At 47.0% G+C, this 27,939-nt stretch overlaps 2 protein-coding genes across 2 annotated transcripts in view; both read left to right on the top strand.

The window, feature by feature from the left end:
• Positions 1-27,939, top strand: part of FAT3 (FAT atypical cadherin 3) — a 745,081-nt gene that overhangs the window by 610,555 nt on the left and 106,587 nt on the right. The gene's annotated exons all lie outside the window — the stretch shown is intronic.
• MTNR1B (melatonin receptor 1B) overlaps positions 23,676-27,939 on the top strand; it is a 38,104-nt gene continuing 33,840 nt past the window's right edge. The window contains exon 1 of the mRNA XM_081197435.1: positions 23,676-24,063. Coding sequence (XP_081053561.1) covers positions 23,781-24,063 — 283 coding nt within the window. The 5' untranslated portion in view covers positions 23,676-23,780. The remainder of the gene's footprint in view (positions 24,064-27,939) is intronic.

Raw genomic sequence — 27,939 nt, 5'->3', positions numbered from 1 at the left:
CATGTCAAAGTGCAGGTAGATAAATAGGTACTGCTCCGGCGGGAAGGTCAACGGCATTTCCGTGCGCTGCTCCGGTTCGCCAGAAGCGGCTTAGTCATGCCGGCCACATGACCCGGCAGCTGTACGCCGGCTCCCTTGGCCAATAAAGCAAGATGAGTGCCACAACCCCAGAGTCGGCCACGACTGGACCTAATGGTCAGGGGGTCCCTTTACCTTTACCTGACTGGCAATGGATTGTATTCAGCAAAGTCTTGTTCAGTGGGTGTGTTCTGAGTAGAACTAACTCTGGATACAACCCTCTGTGCCAAGCCTACTGCCGTCCAACCCATCTTTGCCCTGATGCTCACCTGCCAGGGCTTATTTCTCCTTCCTTGATTTTCTGTTTCGATGCTCATGCCGCAGCAGCGCCTTGACACAGCTTCACTGCCTCTCTGGCAAGCACGGGAGAGCTCCCCCTCCTGTTCCAATCCACTTTAACCAGCAGGAAGCGGTTGATTTGCTCCTCACCTTCAGCATGCAATTACCTACTTCCTTTGGAGATGTGCTTTTACGTAGCTGAAGTTCATTAGAAGATATTGACAGGTGTGATCCCAGGCACGTCACGGGTTGGGTAATATTGAGGGCGCCGTGATTCATAGCCGCAGGCCTCTCTGAAAACTGTGTCACGTTCCCTTCGCAGGTGCATATTTTGAAAATAAATATCTGTACACATATTTCTCAGTCCCCAACCCTTTCCCCCCCACTGACTTTCCTTTCACTTGAAGAATGTTGACTGGTGTATTCTGGGTTGTAAGGCCATATAAACAGCAGTCCTTGAGATATATAGGATTTCCTGGGAATTAATAGCCCTAGCAGGAATCTCTGCCACCCAGTTGTACCTGGCATCATCGCTCACCCCAGACATCCATTAATCCCCAGGAAGCATCTTCCACCTGCCTCCGCCAACATTATTGCTCACATCAATAAGCAATTGCATGCGACTTCCTAAGGCGAAGTCCCCACTTTTAAGTGGAAGCCAGGTGGCAACATGTGTTGACAAATTACTTGCCTCCTGGTATAGTGTAAAGCCCTGAGAATCGTGGAAGGAGGGGTACAGAATGGAGAGGTCAGCTGGGAGAAAATGTTAAGAGGAGAAAGGGAAAGGAGTGGAGTGATGGTGATTAAGTGTGGAGAAAGAAAAGGGAAAGCTACAGAGTGGAGAAGTGTGGGTAAGGAGAAAGCAGTAGAATGAACCTGTATGTTGGGAAAATCAGGACTGGCGAAAGAGCACTGCTTTACACAGTGCATAGGGTTTTTTTTGTTGTTTAGTCGATTAGTCGTGTCCAACTCTTCGTGACCCCATGGACCAGAGCACGCCAGGCACTCTTCCATCGCCTCCCGCAGTTTGGTCAAACTCATGTTTGTAGCTGCAAGAACGCTGTCCAACCATCTCGACCTCTGTCGTCCCCTTCTCCTTGGACCCTCCATCTTTCCCAACATCGGGGTCTTTTCCAGGGACTTTTCTCTTCTCATGAGGTGGCTGAAGTATTGGAGCCTCAGCTTCAGGATCTGTCCTTCCAGTGAGCACTCAGGGCTGATTTCCTTCAGAATGGATCGGTTTGATCTTCTTGCAGTCCATGGGACTCTCAAGAGTCTCCTCCAGCACCATAATTCAAAAGCATCAATTCTTTGGCGATCAGCCTTCTTTATGGTCCAGCTCTCACTTCCATACATCACTAAGTGCATAGTTAAACTACAGAATTCATTCCCACAAAAGGCAGTGATAGCTACTGGCAAAGTTAACAGTGCTCTCCTAGAATTGTAGAGTTGGAAGGGACCCCAAGGCTCATCTATTCCGGGGGCCACCAGGTGGCGCATTGGAAGATGGCCCACAATAATATCTCTCCGACCCACACAAGGTAATTAAGAGGCTGCTATGGGAAGTATACAGCCTTCCTGCCCCCCCCCCCGGAGATGGGGGGGGGACTGCCTTGCCAGCGGTGTCCATAACGCACCCCCGGATTTTAAAGAAGGGGGTGCCGGTCACTTGGCACAAGCTCTCGATGAGGTCGGCTCTTCCTGACGCTGTCTCCAATCAGCGCATGCTGGTTCGCTTGAGCTCGAAAATATAATTGGAAACATATACAGTAATTGGAAAGAAGCTAAAGCACATACATCAAGCAAAGTTCGGGAGATAAGACTGCTGATTAATGGATCTCTGTGACCGGAGCGACGGATGGGACAAATAAATCAAGTGATGAACCACCATTAAGAGACTGGTATGTTTGGAGTGAAACAGAAGGGGGGTGGAGGAAAAAACTTTTCTTTTCTTTGCCTTATGTGAATATTAATAACCCTCCACCCCAGAAAGAAGATCGTTGCATTTTATTAATCACAAGTAGGAATTCAAGAACTGTGTGGAGTGGATTATAGATCAAAGATATGATTGGTAAACAACGGAGAATGGAGGAAAATTTTATGACGCAGCTTTAAATGGCGTCTCGCTAAGACAGGCTTGTCTAAGAAAGACAGGGGGGGAGGATCAGGATCATCGGAATGTGAATGATGATTGGAATGTGATCTTAACCTGACAGAGCCCTTCTGATATACTTGGGAAGCCTGAGAAAATTAAAGGACAGACCAAAGATAAATTTTTTATGGAAGTGTGGAATGGCGGCTGTCCCTAAGTGATATGATCTTTGGAGAGTGTAAAACCCACACAGAGGATGTCTGTTTCCAACCCGCTTGTGAAGATCATCAGAGATCGCAAAGAAAGGAATATATGATAACAATAAGAAGATGAAGAAAGTAATAAAGAGACTATCTGGATAAAACTGGATAGAACTGTTTAATTAAGGCAGCAATATAAGTGATGCTTGGACCCCCGTTCGGAGCTTGATGTATGGGTACCCCCAACAAAATCTGGCTGTATAATTTGGAACTAATGTGATTTGGAAATAATGTGATTTGATTGGCCTGTTAAATTTTTTTTTAAAAAAAGGCTCATCTATTCCCACCCTCTGCAATGCAGGAATCTCATCTAAAGCATCCATGTCATATGGCCATCCAATCTCTACTTCCAAACCTTCAAGGAAGGAGAGTCCACCACCTCCTGAGGGAGACTGTTCCACTGTGTCTCAATCAAGGGAAGTAATAGTCCCACTCTATTCTGCCTTGGTCAGATCCCACCTGGAATCCTGTGTCCAGTTCTGGGTGCCACAGTTTAAGAGGAGGGCAACCATAACGACCAAGAGTCTTGAAACCATGCCTTATGAGGAATGGTTGAAGGAGCTGGGTATGTTTAGCCTGGAAAAGAGGAAACTGAGAGGAGATGTGATAGGCATCTTCAGATATCTAAAGGGCTGCCACATGGAGGATGGAGAAAGTTTCTTCTGCTCCAGAGATCTGAGCCAATGGCTTCAAGTTACAATAAGGAGATCCTGACTAAGCATCAAGAAGAACCTACTAACAGGGAGAGCTGTTCGACAGTGCAATGGACTCCCTCAAGAGGTTGTGGGCTCTTCTTCATTGGGGCTTTTAAAGCAGAGGTTGGATGTCCATCTGTCATGGATGCTTTAGCTGAGATTCCTGCATTGCATTGCAGGGAGTTGGACTAGATGACTCCCCCCCCCATTTATCTTCCAAATCTACAAATCTATTATTCCCTTATTCTATGAAATTATTAGCTCTTTGCTTCCTTATCTGAAAGGTCAGCCAATTAATTGTTGGATACTTGCTAGGAAATAAAAAAAATTAAAAAACACCTTTGGGTGTTACTGGTGGCCATCAAACTTTTATCAGTGACTGTGAGAACAAGGTGGCAATTGGAATGATCATTTGGAACAAGGGGCTTAGTTTACGTTATCCATCACCTTGTACACATGCATACCTGAGCCAACCACATTTATGTTATACAGTGATACCTCAGGTTGCAGACGCTTCAGGTTACAGATGCTTCAGGTTACAGACTCGGCTAACCCAGAAATAGTACCTCGGGTTAAGAACTTTGCTTCAGGATGAGAACAGAAATCGTGCGGCAGCAGCGGGAAGCCCCATTAGCTAAAGTGGTGCTTCAGGTTAAGAACAGATTCAGGTTAAGAACGGACCTCCAGAACGAATTAAGTTCTTAACCCGAGGTACCACTGTACTCTGCTTTGCGTTTTGCTCTCTGCTTAAGACTATGGTGCACAAAGTGGCTTTATTTTGTTCTTCTTTCGGGTCTGTTGATTATGATAAATTGATGATGAATGCACCAAAGCTTCCTCTAGAGCAACAACAGCAGGAAATATTGGCACAGGCAGAAAGTCGAGTGGCCAATTATTGCAGGTATCTGCAATTGGTTTTCCTTTCTTTAAAATGTTTGGGGAGCAATATCCATCCACAATACACTCCTAAATAATAATGAAAAAATACTACTTTTTGAGAATACAGACTGCTGCTGTGGCCTGTGGGACTGGAAGAAAAAGTGAAGAATTCGACTCAAAGGAAACAGAAGTTCAGCCACATCCTCATATAATGCATTTTTCATACGTTATTTTTTAACCAATCTATTCATCTTTATACACCCTTTCCTCTTATATATGCAGGCTTGTTTGTTTGTTTTTGTTAAAAAATATTATTATTATCTTTGCAAACACTGACTAGTGCATCGCAAAATCTGAATAAGTGTGAATTTTGACAGATGGCTGTGCTTTGATTCTCATACTGTTTGGGAAAGGGATTATATATGATAGATCCACAATCAAATGGGTCACGCCACCAGGAAGCTCTTGTTGTGTCAAACGTGTGCCGCTCCCCAAGGGGAGAGACTCCATCAGGCAAGGCCTCTTTCTGTTAGAATTTCTGCTCCACGATTGCAGTCATAGGATTGTTGTTTTTCACATGACGGTATATGTTTTGACTCCACAGAGTGGGATGTGACGGAGACAGGATGTTTGTGTTACTGTGTTTCCTGAAGTGGGACTATTGTGCTTTGTTCCTTTTCTCTTTGCTATCTGATGCTAGAGAGAGAGGGAGCCATGTTGCAGTGCTCCATGTGTGTTTATATGTAAATGAAGTAGATTAGCCAAAATGCTGAGTTGCTGAGGTCTGTCACGCGCATGATGCGCAAACTCTGTGGATCCCTAAGTGTGCTGGTGTCGGTTGGCATCGGTCGCTGTGATGTTCGGGATGAAGAAAGCTTTTGAAGCTCCCAAACGATCGACCAGGAGGGAGAGAACATGCCAGTTAGGCATGTGTCTCTGACAGGGTCCTACTTGAGTGTAGGCTGAACTCCTGACAGTTTCCACCTCCTCGCCCCACCTTCTGGCTCTCACAAGGAAGCTGTGCCTGGAGGAAGAACTGTGAGGGGAGAGACTTCATCAGGCAAGGCCTCTTTCCACCTGCCTTGCTCCACCCCCTGGCCCTGGGTCTCCTCATAGGGAAGCTGTGCCTGGAGGAAGAACTGTGAGGGGAGGGACTCCATCAGGCAAGGCCTACTGCCACCTGCCTTGCCCCACCCTCTAGTCTCTGCTTCTCAATTTGTATTGTATTATTTTATGTACGGTGGCTTGCCATTGTTTTATTGATTATAGTTTAGAAATTATTTATTGTAACTGTTGAGTGGATTTCTGTTTAACTTTTATATGTTGACATTATTATTTTATACTACTCTAATAATTGTTGAATATTACTTTTTGATGGAGGTTGCTTATTTTAAAATTTTGTTTTATTATCACATTTTTGTGTTGCATTAGATTGCTATAAACATACTTTTTTTGTTTCTTCAGCTTGTAAACCGCCTTGAGTATTGTAAGATTGAAAGGCGGTATACAAATAAAATAATAATAATAAGTGTGTAGGTTTGTGGAAGTGCAGTTTTGTGCTGGAAGAAATTCAGCCAGACTCCCAACTCTTCAGTCAGTTCAGTCCTTTACTGACAGGGCCAAAGCCTTAAGGCAGTTTCACTATATACAGGCTTCTACTAGATCCCTAGCAGAAGGTGCAGGCTTCAAATGCAAAGCAAATACAACTCACAGCATGCATACGACACAGAGTTCAGCATCAATTTGGCAGAGCTTCCTTGCAATGAAGCAAAGAGTCAGTGTACAGCCCCCTCTTCATATACCCAAGAACCACCACACCCTTGGCAGGTTGTCAGAACACAGTGACCTACTTGGCTGGTTGCCAGGTCACAGTGACTTTTAAACACTAATGACAAGTCCTGCAGGTGCAAGATAAGGGAAGCACAGTGCTTTCCAGCAATTAAAGGAACCTCAAGAGCTCTTCCTAACATTTTAATTTGAACCTATTGGTTGTGGGTCCTGCCCCCTGGAAGCAACAGGAAACGAGTTCCCTCTGTCATTTACAAGATAGCACTTCGGATATTTGAAGATGCCTAGCATATTGCCTCTTAATTGCCTCTTCTCCAGAATCAACGTACCAGCTCTCATCAACCTTTCCGCATTGGGCCTTGCTTCCATTTCCCTAACCATCTTTGTCACCCGCCTCTAAGACATGTTCTAGAACTGAAGTCTGTGCTCCATCTGAGGTCTGACCAAAGGAGCTAGGTCTTCCCTCATCGGATTTGGTCTTCAATCTCCTCGCTCTTGTTTCCCCAGCTGCTCTTTTGATGGTGCAGAGAGTGGCAATGCAAGACGGGGTCTTCTCAGTGGCAGCTCCCTATCTGGGGAACGCTCTCCCCAAGAAGACATGCCTGGCACCATCATTGTGCTTAGTTTTTTTCTGCAACGCATGAGATTGGCAGCGTTTGTGCGTCGGCTGAGTGATTTCTGCCATTCCTCTCTAAAAAAAGCTCAGCAACTCTGGGAAATCCTCCCCAAACAAAGCTCAACTGCTCTGGGCCATCTCCTCCCATTTTCTTAAATCGGAGTCCTCAAAAGTAGGGGGCATATTATACATGGGGGCGTGTTATACACGGGAAAATACGGTAGCTTTTCTCTATGCAGAGGCACATAAGAACATAATGAGTACCGCTGATTTTTTTTATTCCATTCTCTGCTCTAGTAGGAAATTCAGCATTCACAGGATGCCAGTTTCTGCGGCGCTGTCTGTCTTCCTATATTTTCCACCCCTCCTAATGAAGAGTTTGAAGCTTTGGAGAATTGGTTCGAGATAAGCTTGTAGGGTAGAAGGAGGGGAAGCAGCACAGACACATCTCCAGGCAGCAGCTATAAAACTACACAGTATAAAAATGAAAGAACAACGGGGAAGGAGTAGCCTCCGGCAGGAAAAGTGGTGTGCAGAGTGTTTGATGGCTTCACTATAGAGGCTGTTGCCCAGTTTTCTTTCCCAGAGCACAAGCACAAAGAGGGTCTTGGGGGAGGCGGAGAATAAACTGAAAGTAGGACTGGCCTGCATCTCAAAAAAGCAAATCTCTTAACACTAATCTGAGACAGGGAACCCCTTGGCAATAATTCAGAAGGCGTTCTTTTCTTTAACACCCCCACACAAAAAACCTTCTGCAATACGTTATTTGAAAGTATACCGCTTTGCCTTAGAGATGCGACTCCGGATGATTTCTGATATGATCGTTTTGTAACTCATCGCAGCTCAGTGCCTCAGGGCACACTTTTGGCCTGGCAAAATTCTGAACTCCTGTGCACTTTGTAGTTCCTAACATCCCTGAAGCTTTCTCTGTAGTTGTTATGGAAGTGGAAGCTCACAGAGCAAGGGTAGTCAATGTGGAGCCCTCTCCAGATATTGTTGGACTACAACTCCCATCAGCCCTGGCCATGCTGGGTGGGGCTGATGGGAGATGGAGTCCAACAGCTTTTGGAGGGCACCGTGTTGTCTACCCCTGTGGCAGAGTATGCAACTCTTTTCCTTTTGATGGGGACAAAGGTAAAGGTAAAGGTAAAGGGACCCCTGACCATTAGGTCCAGTCGTGACCGACTCTGGGGTTGCGGCGCTCATCTTGCTTTATTGGCCGAGGGAGCCGGCGTACAGCTTCCAGGTCATGTGGCCAGCATGACTAAGCCGCCTCTGGCGAACCAGAGCAGTGCACGGAAACGCCGTTTACCTTCCCGCCGGAGCGGTACCTATTTATCTACTTGCACTTTGACGTGCTTTCGAACTGCTAGGTTGGCAGGAGCAGGGACTGAGCAATGGGAGCTCACTCTATTTCGGGGATTCAAACCGCCGACCTTCTGATGGGCAAGTCCTAAGCTCTGTGGTTTAACCCACAGCGCCACCTGTGTCCCTTATGATGGGGGCAAAAGATGAAGTCAATTATTCTGGGATGCAGAGAGGAGTCCTTTTAGCATCCCTGGTGCAACACCCAGCCACAATCCATTGCATCCCATTTGACTCCTGTTAATTCTCCATGAACATACCCATCTGATTTGTTCCCTTTGTACCCGCTACAGATTCCATTGCTCATATTCACGTTTGGCATTGTTGTTGTATTTCTTTCTTTTGATTTTTTTGAAAAACCCACTGTTCCCAGAGCAGCATAAAGTCCATGTACGCGAAAAGACAGTCCCTCACGCTGACCGTGTAAAAGGACATGGCACGAAAGGAAAACAGACTGGGAGGAAAGAGGAAATGAGCAAACTCAGGTTCAAGTTCATGGTTACAATATGTTCTAATGGACAGGAGAGTTGAAGGAGAGGAGGTACCAAACGTTGCCAGTCCCTCAGCTGTGCTGAAGGAGCGACCTGACATCCCCTCTGCTTCAGCCTGATGTAAATTATTTATTTGTATCTTATATCTTCTTTTATTATGATGATTATTCTGATCTGGGTACAGCAGAAGAGCAGGCTGAAATCATCATCATCACCATGGGCACCACAATATGCACCTGTCATTTTAGAATATAGTCATTATTTATTTGTTTACTTTTTCCATTTGAACCATGAAGAGACAGATGCTGTTGCGTCTCAGCTCTTGGACATTTCAGACAACTGGTGATGCCACTGAGACATTTATTTTCCAACAAGAAAATGTTAATTCATGGTGGCTCATCATGTACACCTCGAAAGCAGCCGGAGCATAACAGCCCCACATATTTTTCTTCAGCAAGGAGTTTTTATCTGTCACATGGTAGAAATATCAGGGATTGTGGGTAGGAAGGTGGGAATATCTAAATTAATGGTTCTTATTAGTCTGAGTAGCACTGAGTTAAAAGCAAAAGAGTAAATGGGTAAAATTGATGGTAACTGCAGCCAGACAGGTTATAGTAAGTAACTGGAAAATTGCAGAAGAGCTAGGGGTAAACCAATGGAGGAAAAAACTGAATAATATTATAATTTTAGAATATCTAACTGTGAAGATACACAGAATGAAAGGGTTTAAGGTCAGTGAGAAAGAGGAGGGTTGGTTTGAGAAGATATTGAATTATTTGGGTAGGTTTGAACAATTAGGAGCAATTAAAATGTTAAAAGTTAAATAAACCTTGTGGATGGAGGAGTGTTAACGTATATAAAATTGTACGTATGGTTGATTTGAATATGTTACTATGGATTATGTATACCCAATGTATCAGCCGCCTGGAGAATTTCATTGTTTGTGTTTTGGTTGTTGATAAAAAAATAAAAACATTAAACATTAAAAAAAAATCTGTGCCATGGAAGAAATAAACCCCTCCCTTCATTCTATAGTTAAAACTATGTAATTTCCCTCCCTCCCTCTCTTATTAATAGTAGAAACTAGGATCATCCAAAGAAGCTAGGTACTGGAAGATTCTGGACAGACAGAAGAAAATACTTCCTCACAAAGCACATACTTAAAACTATCGAATTCGCTCCCAGCAACTTGGATGGCTTTAAAAGAGGATTGGACAAATTCATGGAGGAAGAGGCTGTCAATACGGTAGCTACCGTATTTTTCGCTCTATAACACGCAGATTTTTTCTCCTAAAAAGGAAGGGGAAATGTCTGTGCGTGTTATGCAGCGAATGTGTGGTCCCTGGAGCCGAAAAATCAGGCAAAACTCAAACCGCGCTTCAGTGAGAAGGGAAACCTGAAAAGAGGAAGTGGTTGCTTTCCTGCATTCTGCCTCAGGGTCTTACTGCCCACCCTCTCTGTTTCGTTACTGTGTTTGCTCAAACGGAACAAAGAGCGGGGAAAGCCCCTCCCCTCCAGGCAAGCAGAGGGGAAAAGCAGAGCGTCCTTCGTTCTATCCTCTCCCTGCTCCGGAGGGAACAATGTTTGTGAAGGGAAGAGAGATTACAGGTTCGGCTTAAAATTCTGATTTGACTTCCTGCTTTTTGTTTTTGGAGACACACAGCATTCAAATATGCTTTCTTCCATTTAAAAGGATGAAATCCTTAAACAGTGTTTTGCCTGTAAATTCATGCGATCTGGAAGATTACAGTGTCTGTACCTCTTAAGGAATGGCAAAGCTTAGGTTTCGCTGCTAAATAGTTCTTAATGCAGTTAAAATGCTTTCTTCTGTCAAGGCAGTTAAAAAAAATACGTATATATCAGGCAGCCGGAAAACATGCAGCTGGGAGGGAGAGGGAGAGGGAGAGGGAGGGAGAGAGAGAGCACGCTGGCTGGCTTGTGTGGGTGGGTGGGGGGAAACTTTTGCCTTCCTTTCCTCACGTTATAGCCCTCTCCTGCATTCTTAGCCTTCTGTGTTTTTCCTTCCCTCCCCACTTAAAATGTGGTTACAAAGCATGGATCCACATGGATCCTCAGGATCTTTGCATTGGGTCACCCCAAATTCACCATCAGAGCACACAGCATGTCCATGGCTACAGCCTGCCCCCCCCCAAATCACACACCCACTGTTGCCTGGGGCTGCAATGGTGCAAAAACGTGGTTACAAAGCATGGATCCACATGGATCCTCAGGATCTTTGCATTGGGTCAGCCAAAATTCACCATCAGAGCACATAGCATGTCCATGGCTACAGCCTGCCCCCCAAAAATCACGCACCCACTGTTGCCTGGGGCTGCAATGGTGCAAAAACGTGGTTACAAAGCATGGATCCACATGGATCCTCAGGATCTTTGCATTGGGTCAGCCAAAATTCACCATCAGAGCACATAGCATGTCCATGGCTACAGCCTGCCCCCCAAAAATCACGCACCCACTGTTGCCTGGGGCTGCAATGGTGCAAAAACGTGGTTACAAAGCATGGATCCACAGGGATTCTCAGGATTTTTGCATTGGGTCACCCCAAATTCACCATCAGAGCACATGTCTGTGGCCACAGCATGAAGCACAAAAATGATACGTCCACTGTTTCATTCAGAATATTTTTTCCCTTGTTTTCCTCCTCTAAAAACGATGTGCGTGTTATGGTCAGGTGCGTGTTATAGAGCAAAAAATACGGTAATTGCCATGTTCTACCTCCACTCTCAAGAGGCAGTCTCTGAATACCAGCTGCTGAGAAAGCCACTTCCGCCCTTCGAAGGAGGTGGAGTTGCTGGCTTCACGGTCCCACACGTGCGCGGTGACTGGAGCCCAGCCCCGCACGATTGGGGGGGGGGATTCCTGGCTGCATCACCCCCTGGACAGCCAATCGCCTGCCCTCCTTAAGGCAGGACGCGGCTGGGGATCTCCCTCTTTTCCCGCTTGCCAGCTGTTCCTGCTTTCCCCACCATCCAGGCCTATAATGTTTTCATTCCTTGACCTTGCTATGGACCTTGACTGGTCGCCGTTGAGGGGCCTGGTAGGAATTTTTCCACTTGGCAAATTGGCACCACCCACTTGGTTTTCGCCTACCTCATAGCAAATCACCACAACTTTCTTGTTATTGGCGGTTAGGCATTGGTATTGTTCTGTAGATGGAAGAAGGGAGGTAGCGCCATCACCTGCCCCATGTATTGAAGGGTAGTCCGATAAAGGATTCCGGGGGGCGTGGCCCTGTCCGAAGCCTATGGAGGTGAGGGCCTAAGGCACGCCCCCTTAGCGGTGACCCCAGGGGAGTTCCTAGTTGATGTGCATTAGCAGGACTCCCCCTATTGGTGGTTAACCCTTCCCAGACTTCAAGCGGACGGGCTGAAGTCGGATATAGTCGGTTAGGACCAATGCCTAAGCCAATACCGCTCATCACCTGTAACCAATAAAGTTGTGGCCATATTTAGCCCATTAACCTTAATAATTGTGTCATCTGTCTTTATTTCCACTGGGGGCGGCGGGAACGTGCCACACAATTACAAGGAGTGAGATTACAGTTGCGTGGCGATTCCCGCCCCCTCCCACAGATGAATAAATAACGACACCAGACACCAGAATTTAGGTTGATGGGCGAAAAATGGCCACAACTTTATTGATTACAGGTAAGAGCGGTATTGGCCTTAGGCATTGGCCCTAACAGTCTATCCGGTCTAACCGGGGAGGGTTAAGCACCAACAGGGGGAGCCCCCCAGATGTACATCCGTAGACGCTCCCCAAGGGGTTACCGCTCGGGAGCGCGCTTTAGGCCCTAGCCTCCATAGGTTTCGGACGAGGCGACGCCCCCCGGAGTCCTTTAACGAACTACCCTCCAAGCATTGGGGGGGAGGTGATGGCGATCCTCCCCCCCCCCCGTCCTCATTTGCCTAACAATACCCCGGCCAATGCCTAACTGCCAAAACCAGAGAGTTGTGACGTTTGCTACGAGGTAGGCGAAAAAACCAAGTGGCTTCAAAATTCAGCCAATTAGCCAAATGGAAAAACTCCTACCAGGCCCCTTGCGGCGACCAGCCGAAGCCCATAGCAAGGTCAGAATGCCTACCTAAAGGGTGGGTGGGTGGGAAACTGCGCCTGCTGCCGAGGAGGAAAAGGAGCGAGCCGGGGCTGCCCCGACCTTAAGTGCCCCCAGATAGCCCCGCCCCTGGCGCCAGCCCATTGGCTGGCGCTACCCGATCTGACTATTAATGAACTCACTGAGTCCCGCGGGGCTGGCTCCAGCCCCGCGAGAGTGTGAATGGGGCGTGCGCCCGCAACCCCCCCCCCTCCGTAGATCGGGAGTGGATTTGTGCTCAGGTCCTCCTTCTTGTGGACTTCTCAAAGGCATCTGGTAGGTAAAACACAACAAGAAGAAGATGGGCTACTGATGGAATCCAACCGGGCTCTTCTTCGCTCTAACGCCACCTGAGGTTCATTTAATTCAAGCATTGCACAGCTGATCAATATGTTTGGCCAGAACAAGACAAATCGTTCTCTTTTATTTTTTCCTTTTCTTTCAACAAAGCACACTTCTTTCTCCAGTAAAACTGGCTCTCAGCCATCTTGAAAACAATAATAATATTTGTGAGGCATCCAAGAACAGGAATTGACTGTACTAGACACCCTTTGAATACAACACACATGGATTTTTCAAGCATCGGGTTGTCCTTGGCTATTAATTTCCCTGAAATGTCTTCTTAGGACTGCTAAACTGTTGGGACAGGAAACTCACAAAATGATAGCATAGCCAAGAAATACCCCTCCTACGTCTCAAATGGTAGGGTTAGACCTGTGTTGTTGCTTTTGCGTTTGTCTGTTGCGGTGAGCGAAATTGCTTTGAAAATTATTTTTGAGGTGCATTTTTTTAAAAAAAGATAAACTAGGCCAAATTCTGTGGAAACTCCCGTATACTAGCAATGATTCATTCAGTGCCCCTGCTTAGTTTCAGATGCTTGGTTCATAACCATTTTCCCCCTCAGCAGGCTTTTGCATCATGAATGCTTCTCTGGTGGTTTAAAAATAAATAAAAAAAGAACTGGTGCTTTAAATTTCTGAAGTTTCCAAATGTTTGAGGTTTAGGGAGCAATCCTATGTGCAGGAAACTGGTGCAAAGCAAGATAGCATAATTTAAGCCAGTGTATCTGACCCCCAAGCCATCTGAAGGCAGCTCTGTAAGAGGAAGGTTTTTTTTTAATTAAAAAAATGTTGAATGTTTTATTATGTTTTTATATATTGTTGTGAGAATCCTAAGGTCTCAAATATAAATTAAATGTTCATAAATGTACAAGGCAAACACATACATAAGTATATAAACCACCTGTCTGAAATACTACAGGAGAGCAATCCTGAAGCCATTTTGACTCTCCCAAATTGACCTCAATATATTCCTCTGCAAGGAACAAGGAAATGGGAAAGCCTCCCCATTGTCTTTTGCTCACAAGTCGTGTCTTAAGGGCATATTTGTGTATGAATAGGGTGAGCCTGTGACCTGCATTCAGGAAGTGAAGTATTAATCATCACAAAAGAATGGCCAGACTGCCCAGCTAATGCAATCAGTGACCATTATCAGGTATCCTGGCAGGCAGGATTTCTGCTGTAGACTGCCTCCTCTGCTGTAGATTGCCTCCTTCTGTGATAAAAAAATTCCTTCCAGTAGCACCTTAGAGACCAACTAAGTTTGTTATTGGTATGAGCTTTCGTGTGCATGCACACGAAAGCTCATACCAATAACAAACTTAGTTGGTCTCTAAAGTGCTACTGGAAGGAATATTTTTATTTTGTTTGACTATGACAGACCAACACAGCTACTTATCGATAACTCCTTCTGTGATGTATGTATGATTTTTTTTTTGGAGGGGGGGTCATGGGCTACAGGGTGGGCAATTTCAAAAGTCTATATAAGGGCTTGTGCACCGTTGTTCAGGGTTCTCTCCTCCCTCCTATGTGTGGTGAAAGGGGACCCTGTTGCATCAGTTAATAAAGTTCAGGCTTACTAGCCACTTTGCTTCTCAATATATTCTGGTTGACCTCTGTTATTTTCTCCTGCTGATAGGGAACCCAGGTAAGGACTCTGTATCCAAGGCTCTTGGATACCCCATAAGGGAAAAGGAGCAGTTTTTTCTTATAACAATATGTTGGAAGTCACCCAGAGTGCCTGGAGCGACCCAGTCAGATGGGCAGGGTATAAATGCTGTTGTTGATGTTGAATAAAAAGGTAAAGGGACCCCTGACCATTAGGTCCAGTCGTGGCCAACTCTGGGGTTGTGGCACTCATCTCACTTTACTGGCCGAGGGAGCCGGAGTACAGCTTCTGGGTCATGTGGCCAGCATGACGAAGCCGCTTCTCGCGAACCAGAACAGCACACGGAAACGGCGTTTACCTTCCCACCAAACGGTACCTATTTATCTACTTGCACTTTGACGTGCTTTCAAACTGCTAGGTTGGCAGGAGCAGGGACTGAGCAACAGGAGCTCACCCTGTTGCGAGGATTCGAACCGCCAACCTTCTGGTCGGCAAGTCCTAGGCTCTGTGGTTTAACCCACAGCACCACCCGCATCCCTTGTTGTTGAATAGGACATCCCTATTTTCATCTGAGAAATGTTGGAGGGTATAAAGTTCCACAAGATCCAAGTCTACAGGGGCTACAGCTGCTCCTCTTCCTAAACCAGGCAGAGGGGAAACGAGCCTTTAAAACAGTGCTCTAATTTGGGTTCCCAGGTCACATGACCAAGCGGAACAAGCATAGGATCTCCCCTCCCTCTCTGGTCCCACCCCGGCCACAGGCCTAGAGCACACCTTTGGGGGGGACTTACACATTGGCAGATCTTTGGCTGAGCTGGGGTTGGGGAATTCGTGTAGGTGAGTCCAGCTGAGAGGGAGACCTGTTGCATTCTCAGTTGCTTATCTGAGATGATTTTGTCATAGCTTTGCCCCCATAATTTATGTTTTAAATTTTGCATATATTTTTAAATAATTGAACATTGCTTTAAGAATGGTATTTAAGAATGGTAAGAATGGATACAGTGGTATCTTGGGTTACATATGCTTCAGGTTACATATGCTTCAGGTTACAGACTCTGCTAACCCAGAAATAGTGCTTCAGGTTAAGAACTTTGCTTCAGGATGAGAACAGAAATCGTGCAGCGGTGGCGCAGCGGCGGCAGGAGGCCCCATTAGTTAAAGTGGTGCTTCAGGTTAAGAACAGTTTCAGGTTAAGAACAGACCTCCGGAACGAATTAAGTACTTAACGCGAGGTACCACTGTAGTGGAAAGCAGTGTGTGTGTGTGTGTGTGTGTGTGTGTGTGTGTGCTTCACGCAACCCTTCTCCAGCGAGAGAGGAGTAAAGGATCATAGCACAAAAAATACTCCCTTTCTTTCAGGTATGGAGAGTGGGAAATCAGTTAGGTCGCATGAAAATGAACTGCAGTGAGTCAATCAATTAAGCAGCTCTAGGCAGGAGAAAAGAAACTCCATAAATTGACTTCTGAACGGGGGGGGGGGCAGGGGGGCTGAGTAGTTAGCTGTGCACGGAAGACAGCTTTATTATGTGACATGGGAGTGAATGAATATATTTATTGCTATTGATGAATTACTGCAACAAGAAATGCTTGGAATCAATGAACTGCAGAAGAATAACATACCAGGAAACAGGAAACAAAACAAAGCAAAGCAAAACCCTCACAGCAATTAAAGCCAAAGCAAGAGTGCTAGCTGACCAAAGGATTTCTCAGCTGATGGTTGCTTATCTGATTTTTTCACAAAACATTTCCCCACTAAGGGAGTCTGAACAACACACACATTCTCTTGCCAGGTGGGTAAGAGGAATTTTCCTTCTTCCTGATTCCAGGTCCATCTTGGGCTCTTCCCAAAGGCTGCCTAAGAGTTCCTGGTTAAAAGCAACCTATCCTCACCAGATTCTGAAACTCCCAAGGCTGTGGAGAGACAGTTAAGATAAGAGGCAGATTACATGGACTCCTTAATTAAGGCATGAACTAAAAACCCAATGCTCTCTACCCTGTTCAATGAAGGAGATAAAGGAGGATTATGCAGTGCTTGATTACCTTATCTTGGATTTTCAGGCCGTACAAGGAATTAATGAATGACAGAAGGTCCCCTCTACCAACGTCTGCTGGAGCAGCCTTCGGACCTCTAAAGGACCGAAAAAGTTCAGGTCAAAGGTCCATCTGGTCAAACATCACCTATGAGAAAGTTCCAAGCCAGACTGAACACAAGAGAATTTTCAGCGGATCAGTGTGGATGCCCTTTCACCTAAGAAGGATAACACTAAAAGTAAAGGTAAAGGACCCCTGGACAATTAAGTCCAGTCAAAGGCAACTATGGGGTGTGGTGCTCATCTCACTTTCAGACCGAGGGAGCTAGCGTTTGTCCACAGACAACTTTCCGGATCATGTGGCCAGCATGACTAAACAGCTTCCGGTGCAATGGAACACTGTGACGGAAGCCAGAGGGCACGGAAACGCCGTTTACCATCCTGCCGCAGCAGTATCTAATTCTCTACTTGCATTGGTGTGCTTTCGAACAGCTAGGTTGGCAGGAGCTGGGACAGAGCAATGGGAGCTCACTCCATCATGGGGATTCAAACCGCCCACCTTCTGATCGGCAAGCCCAAGAGGCTCAGTGGTTTAGTGTGGAGAAAGGGAATCAGCAGAAATCTCTCTCCTTCTCTCAAAATAGTAGAATCCAGAGCCATCTAATGAAGCTGCCAAGTGAGAGAATCAGGACTGTTTAACTACAACACTCTTCACGAGGTGCATATTTAATCTGTGGAATATGCTACCCACAGGACGTAGCGATGACCAAAAGCTTGGAGAACTTGAGAAGGCAATTGGGCAAACTCATGGGGGGATGTGGCTATCAACGGCCGCTGGTGATGATGGCTATATATTACCACCAATATCAAATGCAGCTTGCCTCTGAATGCTATTTGTGGGATAGCACAATACTGTGCTCATGCTCTGCTTCAGTTGACCACCGTGAGAAGATGATGATGACCTAGATAGGCCTGCTGTGATCCCGCAGTGCTCTATTCACCTCATATGTTTTGAGCATTGAACGGAGTGAGATATCTGGGTTCTTGAATCTCTGCTCATCCATGAAGCTCGCTGTGTGTTCTTGAGCCAACCACGATATCTCAGCATCGTGTACCTCATTCCAATGCGCCATCTTCTCCTGCTTCTTGATGAAACGGCATTCACGCATGTGTGAATGGCTCCAAAATCAAGGGATGGTCCGAATGTCTGGAGGCAGCATTACAGACTGCACACTGAGCTTTCATGAGTCTCAGAAAACCCCAAAACCTACTCCTATGTCAAGGCCACTCTCATGCTCAACTTCAAACCGTCAGGTGATAAAATGTCAATTGGTGACTGTGTGAATTGGCACAAAGACAGACATTGGGAGATGCAGACACTTCTTGACAGCCATTGATGGTAGAATAGTACTGCCATTGTATTGTGGGGAGAGCACCTGTGTCCAACATGGTGCCCTCCCTATGTTGCTGGACTACAACTCCCATCACCCCGGACCATATAAACTCCCAGCAAAATGAGTAAGAGGAGTTGCAGTCAGGGCCGAATATATGGTTGCATGCCACCCCAATCTCCAAGCGATGTGAGATTCCAGAGACTTACTCACTTACTCAGCACTTACTCAGAGTTTAGTTTCCTTGGACCACAGGGAGGTTAGGCTGGCCTCAACCAGAGCCGGGGCTTTTTCGGCTGTGGCCCCGATCTGGTGGAATGCCCTACCGCAGGAGATCAGGGCCCTGCGGGACTTGACATCTTTCTGCAGGGCCTGCAAGACAGAGCTGTTCCACCAGGTCTTTGGCCAAGACACAGCCTGACCTGCCTCCTTTGGTAATCCTCACAGAACTCTAGCCCAATGGTTGCCATTAATTTGATTTTGAATTGATTTTAAAATGAATTGATTTTAGAATGCTGTGTTACTTTTATTGTTGTTAGCCGCTCTGAGCCCAGCTTCAGCTGGGGAGGGCAGGATATAAATAAAATTTTATTTATTTATTATTATTTATTGGAAAGAGGGTCAGCAGAGATGGTGGTGTCTTTAGGATATATGGTTTATTTACACATTTGTACAACCTGGGCCTATGATGGAGGGGCTCAACACCCCCCAAAAGGGCTTGCTTTCCCCACAGCCACAGCCTTGGTTCCAGCAGAAATCAAGCATGTCTCTCCCTCACATGCTTCTGCCTGCAGCTCACCTGCATCCAACCTCCTGATGTCTCCGTTATTCCTACACTTCTTATTTTCAAGCAGAGGACACTCAGTGCTGGTTATTCTTCTGCATGATAGTAGCGCTGCAGATGAAAGGGGTGTGTGTGTGTGTGTGTGTGTGTGTGTGTGTGTGTGTGTGTGTGGTCCTGGATTTAGAGTGATGCAGGCGGTTCAACTGCACAGCTCAGCCAGGGATCCTCCCAGCTCAAGGAACCTCCCAGCTCAGCCAGGAATCCAGTGGATCCTAACCCACCCACCCTGGAGCATCTTGCTATAGGGTTGCTCCCACCACTTGCCCAGGCATTCCTTGGCCTTTGTTTCCAGCTTTAACAAACCCTGATGAGCATATATTTATTACATTTTTTTACTACTTATTGGAAACCATTGCTGTTTCATGAAAGGCCGCATATCAATGATTTTGAACAAATAAAATACAATGACATTCTGTTCTTTGGTGGCCAATCAGATGCCCATGGGAATCCCACATGGAGGATGTGAGCAGGATAGCTTTCAGGGCTCTACGGCCTCTCACCATCAGTAGTAGCTACACTGATAGACACTGATAGGGACGCGGGTGGCGCTGTGGTCTAAACCACTGAGCTTCTTGAGCTTGCTGATCAGAAGGTTGGCGGTTCGACTAGTCACCTTTGACTGGACTTAACTGTCCAGGGGTCCTTTACCTTTTTACCTGCATAATCATAGAATCATAGAATTGTAGAGTTGGAAGGGATCCTGAGGGTCATCTAGTCCAACCCCCTGCAATGCAGGAATCTCAGCTAAAGCATCCATGACAGATGGTCGTCCAACCTTTATACCTCTATCATGTCCTGCTTTACTCATTCCTTTTTGCTGAACTAAAAAAATCCCCAGAGCTGTAACCTTTCTTCTTAGGGCAGCCCTTCTTAACTTGTGGGTCGCCAGATGTTGTTGAACTACAACTCCCATCATCCCTAGCTAGCAAGGCCAGAGCTCAGGGATGATGGGAGTTGTAGTCCAACAACATCTGGCGACCCACAGGTTGAGAACCACTGTCTTAGGGAGTTCCTCTAGCCCAGGCATAGGCAAACTCGGCCTTCCAAATGTTTTGGGACTGCAACTCCCATCAGCCCTAGCTAACAGGACCAGCGGTCAGGGACGATGGGAACTGTAGTCCCCAAACAGCTGGAGGGCCGAGTTTGCCTATGCCTGCTCTGGCCCCTTGATCATTTTGGCTGCCCTTTTTCTGCACCTCACCAATTTGCATCTATGCCACATATATTTAAGACAGCATACTAAGATAGGAAATACAAATAAAATATCCTGTTGGAGGGATCAACCTCCACACAGAAACGATTTCTAGCAACAGCCCCCACCCCCACCCCACCCGCCAGGAGCTGTATCATGAGAAGCAGTTTTAGATCATCTTAGCTGTTGCCAAATATACTAGGGCGTATTGCCATAAGAAATTGAATGTGTATTCCAAAAATAGCTTTAATAATTTGGCATCCTCCCTGGGGCGTCTGTTGTGGATGAGAAACAACGGGTGATGAAAGAGTTGGATTTTAGCTTTGGAATGTGCATACACACACACACACACACACACACACACACACACACACACCAATTTGATTTGGGTCCTAATGTGATGCTTTGGAGCAGCTCCCATCTGATAAAAGGAATAGCCTGACCTGGAAGGATCCAATGGTTGACCCAAACAGGATCTAGACTGGACACAGTTTTTAATTGGGATTTAAACCCCTAATTAAACATGTGGTTGTTGGATGGCAGGGGAGAAGGAGTAGCACAGAGGCTGCGCACTCACAAGCATGGTTTCAGAATAAGGGAAATCCGACAATTTAAATTCTCTCGTTTCTCCAATCTTAAATCCAACTCTCTGCATTTCTGCAGCGTTCTGCAAATTTCTCATGAAAATCCACCAGCATTTTAGGGCCACTTTCTTCTAACGAACGTTTTTGTGTGCAGTTTTGAGTAATATACGCATTTACCATGGTTGGGAGTGCTGACAAAGTGGAGGGAACAGGAGCTCTGACTTATGCGACTTAATATCTGTGTGAACAAGAACATCGCTGGCTGCAGTTCTAGACATCAGGATGTTGCGAAAGAGGAAGAATCACAGAGTTGGAAGAACCCTGAGGATCATCTGGTCCAACGCTCGGCAATACAGGAATATGCAGCTGTCCCTTATGGGGACTGAACGTGCAACCTTGGCGTTACCATGTTGTTAAAGTCAAAGACCCAGGGCCAGAGAAACCAGGATTCCACATGGTACTTGGTTGGACAAAGGCATGCACTAAGCTAAATGGGGAAAGTGCATTTCTTTATCTCCACGAAAGGCTGAAGCTTTTAGAAGGATGCAATCCCAGCTGAACGAAGAAAGGGCCTGCCTCCAAGTAAATGTGTTTACGATCAGGCAAGACAAAGGAAATATAGAGCTGCCGTGAAATTGAGCCCATGTGCTTTGGAATAACTATTGCTGTGCTCAAAAGGGCACACTCACTTGTAGAATACCCAGTGGTGTGTATTCCTTAGTACAAGGTGTGACATTAACATATGAGAGTGCTGGAGGTGAAATAGTTAAACGGTTTACCCAATCAGAACCCAGGGGTGGAGTCAGAGGGAATATAAAACCAGCTCTGGGAGGGGCGAAGGGAGGAGTTTGTTGGGAGGTTGCTTGGAGTGGGAGTGAATGGGGATAGAGTCTGTGGGTAGGTGGAGTTAATGTAGCGGAATAAGCTGAGTCAGGAACAGTTAGGAGCTAGGAAGACAAGTAAATATCTGAGAGGTGGTTTAGTGAGTGAGAGCAGGTAGCGGAAGTTATAGGTCTGGATAGGCACCCCATGATTGTAATTGACCGATACTGTTTATGAAACCACACACTTAGAGCTGTTTGACAATGGAATTTGCTGCCAAGGAGTGTGGTGGAGTCTCCTTCTTTGGAGGTCTTTAAGCAGAGGCTTGACAACCATATGTCAGGAGTGCTCTGATGGTGTTTCCTGCTTGGCAGGGGGTTGGACTCGATGGCCCTTGTGGTCTCTTCCAACTCTATGATTCTATGACTTGTTAAACTGAAATAAATAAACAGAAGTTTGTGTTCTGATTTAACCCCGACGGTGAAACCTCTGGGGGCCCTGTGTGATCGCCACAGAAAAACTGGGTGCCCAGTTCCACCATCCCTGACCATTGACCAGGCTGGTGGGGGCTTACGGGAGTTGGAGCCCAACCACTTTTGGAGGTCATGGATTGTCCACCCTGCCATAGGTGTATGCCATTCTTCACCAATCTGGTCTCCTCCAGATACTTTTGGGGGCTACACCACCAGTCCATTAATGGCTATTGGCTGTGCTGGCTCTGGCTGATGGAAGTTGGTGAGCAGCGATATCTGGAGGCGCATACAGGTTCTCCACAGCTGCCCTAGTAAGCATGTTTGAGATTTCAGCTTTACAGCACAATCCCACACCTGCCCATTCAGGAGCAAATCCCACGGCATTCGGTGGAACCTTTCCCCAAGGTAAGTGTGCATAAGATTAGAGCCTTAGAAAGCTCAAGTATGTTGGTGTGCAATGCAAAGGCTCTCACTCAGAGTAACAGCCGCCAGTTCAGAGGGGACTATGAAATTTCTGAAGGAGTTGTTTGACAATGGAAACAGAGAATCACAGAACTGGAAGTGTTGGAAGGGACATCAAGGGTCATCTAGTTTAACTCCCTGCAATGCAGGAATCTCAACTTGAGCATCCATGGCATGTCTGGCGACAGCTGTTCTCCAGTAGTTTCGAGGCAGGACTTTTTGAATTCCAAATGTGAGGGAGATACAGGGAACATGTGTGTGTTGCATTAATGCCTGTGTTGTGGACCTCGCAGAAGCATCTGACCGGGCACTGCAAGAGAACAGGATGCTGCACAACGTGGAACTTTCACCTGATCCATCTGGGCTCATCTTATGCAACTATGTTTGGGAATATTGTAATAGGAGACACAGAAGATTCTTTTATTGATCCATCCAATGTACATCACAAACACACACTTTGGAACCCCCTCTGCTTGTTTAACTTTTGTTAAAATGTGATTATTCAAACTTTGCAAAGATCTGTTTCTAACCTGCGCCTGTGGCTGCATACACAGCATGCATTTGAAGCACCCACACGCCCCAAGAATCCTGGGAACTATAGTTTGCTAAGGGTGCTGGGAAACATAGCTCTGTAAGGGATAAAATGCAGCTGCCGGGATTCTTGGGGAGCGGCGTGCGCTTGAAACACGTGCAGCCGTCACCTATTTCTTTGCAGCGTTTTCCAAAATAGCGCGCATCTGCCAACAATGAGAACAATTACGATTTTCAGTCCCGCCGTTGCTCCCCTCCCAGTCCTCCTGGACACATCTTCCCTTCCGCGCACCAAAACGCGTGCTGTTCTCCTCCTCCTCCTCCTCCGTCCGCGTTTCCACACAGCTAATCCGGTGAGTAATCGGCGTGTGTCACTCCGTGTCGGCGTGCAAAGAGTAAGGGACACCTTCCCACCCGCGCGCCTTACCTCTTCAGAAGCTGCCGGAGAACTGAAAGGCACCGAAGAAAAAGTTTCCTCGCAGCCTGACAGGCCCCGCCTACGGGGGGCGGGCCCATGAAGCCAGTGGGCGGGGCCTGGCGCCTTGACCCCTCTTCCCACTCCCCTCGGTCCCCTTTTCCCTTACAGGAATCGAACGAGAGGGGGCGGGGATTGGGCTGGAGCCCCGCCTCCTTTCCTTTTTTTTAACAAAAAAACCAAGTGCGAGGGGCGGAGCATGGCGAGTGGGAAGCCGTCTATTAAAACCCTTGGCGCTGGCGGGAGCCGGGCAGTCACCGGAGGCAGCGCACCTGGGACGGGGCAAGGAGAGGAGGGGAAGTCCCGGAGGCGCCTCTTTCCGATGCGAGCAGAGGGAGCGCAGCGAGGGCCGGGCTGGGGGCGCAGGGGTCCGCGATGCTGGAGAATGGCTCCTTAAGGAACTGCTGCGGGCTGGGCGGCCGAGGGGGCTTCGGCTTCTCCCAGCGAGGGGAGGCCGAGGCGGCGGCCGATGCAGAAGCGGAGGCGGCCGGAGGAGAAGCAGCAGCCGCGGGGGCGGCGGCTGGGGCAGCAGACCCCCGGCCGGGCTGGGTAGTCGCGGCGCTGTCCAGCGTGCTGATCTTCACCACCGTGGTGGATATCGCGGGCAGCCTGCTGGTCATTATCTCGGTGTTCAAGAACCGCAAGCTCAGGAATTCAGGTAACAGGAGGACGCGCGCGGGTGCGTAAAGTGAGCGCGTGCGGGGCAGGGCTTGAGCCCTTTGCGCGCGTCCCAGCAGCGATGGGACGGGGAGAGGGATTGCGCATGGCGTTGTGCAGCCTTATTTTGGGGATGCGAGGTTCTGGCTGCTTTTGGCAGGCTGAGAGAGCAGTTGTGCGGGTGGCGATTTGCCTCCAGGGATCGATCCCTTCTTACTTCTCTTCTGGAACACAGAGGGAGAAAGTATGCAGTACCACCGGAGCCTGCCAAAAGTTTGCTCGCTTGTTTATTTAAGATACACTGCACACTGCTAACCTCCCAAATAGAACCTGAGTCTCCACCTCGGATCTCATCCTAAGACCGTCCCATACTTCTAAAGGAATACCAGATTCCACCGTGCTCTCCGTTTTCACTTTCTGAAGTCCCAAGATTCAAACCTCCCTCCAAGTCACACAAGCCTCTATCTGGTTCATAAGATAAGCCCGGCTTGATCAGACCGAAAGGTCTAGTTAGTCCAGAATCATTTTTCCAAGAGTGGCCAACTAGATGCCTATAGGAAGCTCACTAGCAAAGCGTAAAGTCTGTAGACCCCCTTGTTCTTGCTCCCTGGCAATGTCTGGTATACTCTCATTGAACACAGAGCCTCCATTTAAGTACCATAGCGAATAACTATTGATAGATCCATCCTCTGTCATTCGAGCTTAACTTGCAAACAGTCCAGCTTCGTTCCGTGTTGTACTTTGTCAGCCCTAAAAGCTACAGGGTGCACAGTGTGATTCTACAACTTTGCAATGAACTTGACTGAACTATTGTGCCACAACTGCATGCTATGCTGCGTCCAGCATTGCTATGATACTAACCTCAACACTACTCGAGACTTTCTGTTGATCTTTATACCTACGCAACGCATTGAACTGAGGGACCGTCTTCTCTCTACCCTGGTCCCAGTTAGCACATAGTCAAGCTGTGTTGGACATATTCAGCCTTGTGTATAAAGAGACACTTGCAGTCCCTTCCAATATACCTGCCTGAAGATCAATACATGCTCTAGATACAAATCTTATCGAGTTCACACACCGAGGGGGTGGGGGCGAAAGAGACCGGAGGAGTGGGTTGCTATCACACAATTCTTACCCGATCTACTTAGAAATAAGTTCTACTGGCTATAAACAGTTTTATTTCCTTTTGTGTGAGTTATCATTCCATCCTTGTTGCAGTCTCCTGAAGTAACCCTAAAACTGTTTACCAGGAAGTAAGCCCCATTGCTCTCAATGGCACATAGCAGCCAAGCTTATATATCTGGTTGTCAAGTTCACACCGTGCTCACTTACCATCTGCAACAGCAAACAGAGTTAAGCTGCTTTGAAATCCTGTTGGCTTCAGGAGGATAGAGTTAAACACGGTTGAACTCTCCCATTAAACGCAGTGGATCTTAAACATGCTTAGGCTGGGCCGGATTGTGCCCAGTGGTTGCCAATTTTGTCTTGCATTTTTCAATAGCCTTGGCCATTTTATGAATGGTGGGATTAAAGCAGGGGAGCTCTCCGTAGTTTAGCGCTTAGATCCCGTGGGAAACTGACAGCAATTCATTTCCTGCAGTGTTTGCAAAACTCTCCCCCTGTGGGGAGTTCTTCTTAACTGCAGGCTGTCGGAATGAATGGGAATCTGTGAGCTTTTCAGCACTCCGTGGTAGACGGACTGGACAGCTCCAGCACTTGTGACTTCGCCCATATTGAATGGGGAGCGTGAAGGAGCTGAAGATGGGGATGACCTCCCCCCCCCCCCCGTTTTAGGAGAGCTTTGTAAAAGTAGGTTAGATAGGTGGTGGGAGTCTCCATTTCATCCTTAAAGGAGCTCTCTTCAAATATCCACAGAGCTGTCACTCGGAAGATGACGGAGCTGGATTGTTCTTTCGTTGCTCCGGAGGGCTGGACTAGAAACAATGTAAGGAAGCAGATTTGAATTAAACATTAGGAGAAGCTTCCTAATGATAAGGGCCATTTGGCTATGGAACAGTCTTCCTCGGGAGGTGGTAAGCTCTCTTTTTCTTGAGTTATTTAAGCAGAGGCTGGCCAGCCATCTGTCAGTGATGTCACTGGATCCTCCATTGCAGATTCTGCATTGAACAAGGGGTTCGCCTAAATGGCCTCTGTGGTCCCTTCCAGCTCCACGATCCTAAGCTTCTGTGCTTAGTCTATTACAGCAAACACAGAAGGAATATATGGGATGCCACACGACCAAAAGATTTAACATATTGTTGGGGCATTCCTCTTGCCGCAATGTATCTGCTAGGCTGTAAGGGGTCCAAAGACTCTCTCTTGTCTGTGGGGTCGGGGGGGTGCTTGCTCTGTTGATGGGTAGTAAGAGAGAGCTGACAGCAGTGTGGGCTAGTGGGTGGAGTGTTGGACTTAGTCTGGGTGAATCTGGGTTCAAATCTACATTCTCTTAGGGAGTTTATAAAGTAACAGTGGGTCAGAGCACATCCCTCAGCCAAACCTTCCTCAAAGTGTCACAAAAATGAGGGGAGCAAGCAGATGGTGTGTACTTTCTGAACTCATTGGAAGAAGGATGGGATAAAAACATTGGGTGGGCAACAGGCACTCAGCATATGCTCTGGGACACTCTCGTCTTCTCTTTCATAATATATTATGGGGTTGCTTCCGGACATTGGAAGAAGATGCCAGGGCCAGGGACAAGTTTTTGTTGTTGTTTAGTCGTGTCCAACTCTTCGTGACCCCATGGACCAAAGCACGCCGGGCACTCCTGTCTTCCACTGCCTCCCACACTTTGGTCAAACTCATGCTGGTAGCTTCGAGAACACTGTCCAACCATCTCATCCTCTGTCATCCCCTTCTCCTTGTGCCCTCCATCTTTCCCAACATCAGCACTCAGGGCTGATTTCCTTCAGAATGGATAGGTTTGATCTTCTTGCAGTCCATGGGACTTTCAAGAGTCTCCTCCAGCACCATAATTCAAAAGCATCAATTATTTGGCGATCAGCCTTCTTTATGGTCCAGCTCTCACTTCCATACATCACTAAGTGCATAGTTAAACTACAGAATTCATTCCCACAAAAGGCAGTGGTAGCTACTGGCAAAGTTAACAGTGCTCTCCTAGAACTGTAGAGTTGGAAGATACCCCAAGGATCATCTAATCTAACCCCCTTCAATGCAGGAATCTCAGCTAAAGTATCCATGACAGATGGCCATCCAACCTCAGCTTAAAAACCTCCTAGGAAGGAGAGTCCACCACCTCCTGAGGGAGACCATTCCACTGTGTCTCAGTCAAGGGAAGTAATAGTCCCACTCTATTCTGCCTTGGTCAGATCCCACCTGGAGCCCTGTGTCCAGTTCTGGGTGCTACAGTTGAAGAAGGCTATTGACAAACTGGAACGTCTGCAGAAGAGGGCAACCAAAATGATCAAGAGTCTTGAAACCATGCCTTATGAGGAATGGTTGAAGGAGCTGGGTATGTTTAGCCTGGAAAAGAGGAAACTGAGAGGAGATGTGATAGACATCTTCAGATATCTAAAGGGTTGCCACATGGAGGATGGAGAAAGTTTCTTCTGCTCCAGAGACCTGAGCCAATGGCTCCTACTTACAAGAAAGGAGATTCTGACTAAGCATTAGGAAGAACCTACTAACAGGGAGAGCTGTTCGACAGTGGAACTGCTAGGTGGGCAGGAGCTGGGACCGAACAACAGGCGCTCACCCCATTGCGGGGATTCGAACCGCCGATCTTCCAATCGGCAAGCCATTCCTAGAATGCTGAGCTGAAGCACTCCTTGATGCAACATTTGGGCCACATCCACACTACATATTTAAAGCACTAGGATACCACTTCAACAGTCATGGCTTCCCCCAAACAATCCCAGTA

This window comes from Podarcis bocagei, assembly GCF_964188305.1.
Source record: "Podarcis bocagei genome assembly, chromosome: 6".
In the NCBI taxonomy this organism is placed as follows: Eukaryota; Metazoa; Chordata; class Lepidosauria; order Squamata; family Lacertidae; genus Podarcis; species Podarcis bocagei.
The sequence above is the reverse complement of the archived record's forward strand: the minus strand, read 5'-3'. Positions and strand labels throughout refer to the sequence as shown.